General features: G+C 49.6%; 1 protein-coding gene across 1 annotated transcript; it reads left to right on the forward strand.

Moving 5' to 3' along the window:
• The first annotated feature begins 3350 nt into the window (after positions 1-3350).
• Khdc3l (KH domain containing 3 like, subcortical maternal complex member) lies at positions 3351-5271 on the forward strand. The gene is made up of 3 exons (XM_032911003.1): positions 3351-3558; positions 3698-3877; positions 4059-5271. The coding sequence occupies exons 1-3, from the start codon at positions 3393-3395 to the stop codon at positions 5015-5017; spliced, it is 1305 nt and encodes a 434-aa protein (XP_032766894.1). The 5' UTR covers positions 3351-3392; the 3' UTR covers positions 5018-5271.
• Positions 5272-5505: the final 234 nt, after the last annotated feature.

The following is a 5505-nucleotide window of genomic DNA, read 5'->3' on the forward strand; positions in this document are numbered from 1 at the left end:
AGGATAGTAATTTCACCCAAATCCTGTAGACTATCGTTAAAAAAAAACAACAAGAGAAAAACAACAACAAAACAACAACAACAAAATCCCATTGCCCTGTTGTAGACGTGGTGGCTGCACAATCATTAATCCCAGCACTGGGAGGCAGAGGCTAGCTGACAGATCTCTATGAGTTCCAGGCAAGCCAGGACTACTTGGTGAGACCCTGTCTCAAAACTATGAGCAGTGATCATCCTTAAGAAGCCTACGCCCACATGGCAAGATAGGACTTTTTCTTCAGGGTGCTTTATCTCCTAACCCTCATGCATAAGGCCACACTAAAATGCTAGGGTTAAGCTAGGGTTAAGCTAGGGTTAAGGTGGGTTTAGGGGCTTCTTGGGGGGTGTGTGGCAGGCACACACCTTTAATCCCAGCATTCAGGAAGCAGAGGCAGGCCAATCTTTTGAGTTCGAAGCCAGCCTTGTCTACAGAGTGAGTTCTAGAACAGTAAGGGCTACACAGAGAAACCTTGTCTTATACTCCCTTAGTCTCTCACCCCCCCCCCAAAAGTACCTTTAGTAAAACATTCTCTCGGGCTGGAGAGATGGCTCGGCGGTTAAGAGCACTGACTGCTCTTCCAGAGGTCCTGAGTTCAATTCCCAGCAACCACATGGTGGCTCACAACCATCTGTAATGGGATCTGATGCCCTCTTCTGGTGTGTCTGTGTACTCATATAAATAAAATTTTTAAAAAATCTTAAACAACAACAACAACAACACCATTCTCTTGCTCAGAAACTGGCTAATCCTACAATTCTTTTTTAAAAAGACATTTTCTATGTGCCCCTGGCTGTCCTAGAACTCACAGTTGGACCTGGCTCTGTCTCCCGAGAGCTGGGATTACAGGTGTGTGCTACCATTGCCTGCTATTCTGGAATTCTTTTTAGTATCCAAGCAACAGATACTGGTTTGCTTTGGATTGCCTTTGTGTGCATCCCCAAATACCAACAGTGCGTCTCTGTTTCAAAAGAGAGCAAAAAGGAAAAGCTTTTGTTCACAACTGTTAGCCAGGCATGGTGTACATGCATGAAACCCCAGCATCTAGGAAGCTGACACATGAGGATCATCAGTTTGAGGGGAACGTGGGCTATATGGTGAGGGCCAGGCTGCCTGGGCTACAGTGTGAGACTGTCTCAAAAGCAGGCAAACAAACAAAACCAAAAATGAATTCTATAGCCATTTTAATAAAATCACAAGGGCTTCCTTGTGTTAAGATGTGCACTATTCACTAGTCTGTGCGTTATAGATTTCCTCTTGAAGCTACTGTTGTAATCACGAGCGGCTCAGGCCGGAGGGAAGCTTTAGAGAATGTGTACTCCTACTGAGGAGGACTGTTTGATTCCCAGCACCCATGTCAGTTGACTCATAGGATCCATTGCTTCTGGCCTACCAGGACACCTGCCTTCATTAGTGCATAATATCAACACGGACACACATACTTACACGTAATTAAAATTAAAAAAAACCTTAAAACGTAAAGCTTTAAGCAAAAATAGTTTTAAGCATTCTTCTGCCTACTCACAGAAGTAAGTCCACTCTGCCATCACCTGAATGCTTTTCTGTGCCTCTTAGTTCCCGTTTTCAGGTTTCAGGGCTCTTTCGGGCCTATGAAACACCTGTCGGTGCCTAGACCCTCCCTTGGCTTAGAGAGGTTCTACGAAGACCAAGAGGAGCCTAGCAGAGTTTTGGGGTTTTCTTCTGGCGGAGATAAGACCCAAATGTTGACCCCAGGAGGCCTGTAACTTCATTATTTTGGGTTTGTTTGTTTGGTTGTTTTGAGACAGGGTTTCTCTGTACAGCCCCAGCTGTCCTAGAACTTGCTCTGTAGACCAGGCTGGTCTTGAACTCAGATCTGTCTGTCTCTGCCTCCTGAGTTTTCAGATTAAAGGCATGGATCACCACATCCCAGCTAACATCAGACTTTTTTTTTTTTTTTTTTTTTTAAGATTTTCATTTTATGTCTTCAGACACACAGAAGAGGGGCATCAGATTCCATTACACATGGTTGTGGCGCTGGGATTTGAACTCAGGACCTCTGGGAGAGCAGTCAATACTCTTAACTGCTGAGTCATCTCTTCAGCACCCAGAAGACTCTTAGAATAAAGACATCCTCTGTAATTTGTAATTTGATTTTCTTAAATCACAATGAAGAAAAAACAGGAACAGAAAACTAAATTGAAATATAATTCTGTGGTTTAAAGAGGCGTTACAAATGTAACATTCTTTCTAGGTGGGAAGCCACCTGCGTGGAGTTGCTTTCATTAAATGTGCTTTTTTTTGCTCTTGCCCAGCTGTCTCTAGAAAGTAAAAGAAATTGGAAGCCCAGCTTACCAGAGCATGCCATTTTTTGGGAGGAGGGAGTATTTGGAGACACAGTTTCTCTGTGTAGTCCTGGCTGTCCTGGAACTTGCTTTGTAGACCAGAATTCAGAGATCCTCTTACCTCTGACTCCGCAGGCAGTACTGAGAGCAAAGGCACGCACCACTGCCTGGCAACTGCAGCATGTCTTAATTCCTGCCTGGGCAGGCTACTTAGTAAGGCCTGTCTTAAAACCAAAAGCAACAGAAAACAAATTTAAAAGTATATGGAAATTTGGTACGGGGGGTGGGGGCAACTCAGAGTTAAGGTGCAGGGACTGTGAAACTTTGTTTTTGGGATACAGTCCTGGAATGTGCTTTATTGACTAGGGTGACCTTGAACTCAGAGATTAGCCTGTCTCTGACTCTTGAGTGTTGAGATTAAAGACATTTGCCACCATAGCCTCGCCACATGTGAGATTAAATTGGCCTTGAAGTCAGGTAACACTCTGTCCTGATGTTGGGTCTACTGTCATCATCCCCCTGTGTTCACACTTAAGATATCTGATGCTTCCCAACACACACCTTAAAAATAGAAATCAACAGGCTAGAGAAAAGGTTCAGTGGTTAAGAGCACTCACTGACTGCTCTTCCAGAGGTCCTGAGTTCAAATCAGCAACCACATGCATGGTGGCTCACAACCATCTGTAATAAGATCTGATGCCCTCTTCCGGTGTGTCTGAAGACAGCTACAGTGTACTTATATATAATAAAGAAAATCTTGAAAGAAAGAAAGAAAGAAAGAAAGAAAGAAAGAAAGAAAGAAAGAAAGAAAGAAAACAGGTTTTCCCTCTAGGGTCAGCGAGCTGCCCCACCCCCACCCCAGGTGCAGCCAGTGAGGCCTTGAGCAGAGGTGGGGCTTCTGGGAGGACTGAGATCCAATGGGAAGGACTTAAGTGGGAAGGGGCCAGTGAACTGCCCTTGAAATAAGGCTCCGAGCTCAGTTACCTTGAGTTCTCTGATTTTGCGGTTGGGTAGGCTTTCGACTGGTACAGTATGGCCCCTCTGAAGACGTTTCGGACGCTCGTTCAGCTGAAGCACAAACTAGGTAAAGCCTATGAAATTTTCGGAGAGCCCAGGCTGCCCAAGTGGTTCCATGTCGAGTACCTGGAAGATCCAAAAAAAATGAACGTGGAACCTACGCTAGTGGAAATCATGTTTGGTAGGTGAACTGGGAAGGCAAAGGTAACCTTTTCCTGACCCCTATATACACTCTGATGTATTGAAAAGCAACTCCAGTGGCTGTGGCCCCAAGAAATGGAAGCCATCTCACGCTTAGGTTCCCCCTGCTCCCTGTCCAGGTAAGGACGGAGAGCACATCCCGCATGTTGAGTGTACTTTGCATGTCCTGATTCACGTGAACGTGTGGGGCCCCGAAAAGCAAGCTGAGATTTTGATATTCGGACCGCCTAATTTTCAAAAGGACGTTGCTCAGATGCTCTCTAACGTGGCTCACTTCTGCCGCATGAAATTGATGGAAAGTAAGTATGGGTCAGGAGTTGGTAGGGCTATCCTGCCTGGCAAGTCTTGGCTCCTTGGGGGAGCTCCACCTTGGGAAAGTGGGTTTTGGAAATGTTCTAGAAGGCCAGATGACCTTGTGTTTAGGAACTCAGGAATGGTTGTCCTTTTCGGCCTCCTTAACACTGCTTTCTTCCAACTCAGAGGAGGCTCTGGAGGCTGGAGTTGAGCGTCGTCTTATGGCCGCCAATAAGGCGACCACCCAGCCGACTCCCGTGAAGGTCCGCGACGCTGCCACCCAGGTGGCTCCGGTGCAGGTCCGCGACGCTGCCACCCAGGTGGCTCCGGTGCAGGTCCACGAGGTAGCCACCCAGCCCGTTCCCGTGCAGGTCCGCGACGCTGCCACCCAGCCCGTTCCCGTGCAGGTCCGCGACGCTGCCACCCAGCCCGTTCCCGTGCAAGTCCGCGACGCTGCCACCCAGCCGGCTCCGGTGCAGGTCCGCGACGCTGCCACCCAGCCGGCTCCGGTGCAGGTCCGCGACGCTGCCACCCAGCCGGCTCCGGTGCAGGTCCGCGACGCTGCCACCCAGCCGGCTCCGGTGCAGGTCCGCGACGCTGCCACCCAGCCGGCTCCGGTGCAGGTCCGCGACGCTGCCACCCAGCCGGCTCCGGTGCAGGTCCGCGACGCTGCCACCCAGCCGGCTCCGGTGCAGGTCCGCGACGCTGCCACCCAGCCGGCTCCGGTGCAGGTCCGCGACGCTGCCACCCAGCCCGTTCCCGTGCAGGTCCGTGAGGCTGCCACCCAGCCCGTTCCCGTGCAGGTCCGCGAGGCGGCCACTCAGCCGGCTCCGGTGCAGGTCCGTGAGGCTGCCACGCAGCAGACTCCCGTGGAGGTCGCTGATGATACCCAGTTGGTTCAGTTGAAGGCTGGTGAAGCCTTCGCTCAGCACACTTCAGGGAAAGTCCACCAGGACGTCAATGCGCAGTCTCCCATTGAAGTCTGTGAGGGTGCCACCCAGCGGCATTCTGTAGATGCCCCTGAGGCCTTGTCCCAGAAGTGTCCTGAGGATCTTGAAGGGGGGGAGACCGAGATTTCCTTGGATGACAGCTATGTCATAATTCGCCCTTCAAGAGCTGTCTGGGAACCCTTTGTCATGTTATAAATGCATCTCTGGTGTGAGCCAAGATAAATGGTACACACCTGCAAATCCAGAACCTAGAGGCAGGGCGTTAGCCTGGGGCTGAGTAAGGCCAGTGGTCTTAAACCTCAGCCTGCCTAAGACTGACTCCCTTCATCTTTCTTTCTGGTTCTTTTTACCCTAGGAATTGGGAAGAACGGAGTAGAGCGGTTTTGTTTCCCCCTTGTGTTACATGTTTGCAAACAATTTAGAGTATTGGAATAAAAATTGCATGCCTATGGTCTGTGTTTGAGTGGTGATATAGGAACAGTGCTCCTCTCTCCAGCAGCCAAAGTGCTGTTTGGACACCCTCACTATCTTCCCCGAGAGTGGAGGAACGCCTTGGATAGTTGGTCCCCATCCTGGCACCCCCAGGATCAGACGCCTCCACTGGGCTGCTTAACCCAATACATCCAGGTGTTTGGAGAGATGCCTTTAAGGGCCACTGGCTCTCCTGATTGTGTATCTTGAGC

Source organism: Rattus rattus, chromosome 8, assembly GCF_011064425.1.
Source record: "Rattus rattus isolate New Zealand chromosome 8, Rrattus_CSIRO_v1, whole genome shotgun sequence".
Taxonomy (NCBI): domain Eukaryota; kingdom Metazoa; phylum Chordata; class Mammalia; order Rodentia; family Muridae; genus Rattus; species Rattus rattus.

What these genes read in the sequence shown, in the direction of transcription:
- Khdc3l (XM_032911003.1), top strand. Translation starts at nt 3,393, where the DNA reads ATGGCCCCTCTGAAGACGTTTCGGACGCTCGTTCAGCTGAAGCACAAA. An exon ending in GCTAGTGGAAATCATGTTTG is followed by an intron (nt 3,559 to 3,697) that starts GTAGGTGAACTG and finishes CTCCCTGTCCAG; the next exon opens with GTAAGGACGGAGAGCACATC. An exon ending in CCGCATGAAATTGATGGAAA is followed by an intron (nt 3,878 to 4,058) that starts GTAAGTATGGGT and finishes CTTCCAACTCAG; the next exon opens with AGGAGGCTCTGGAGGCTGGA.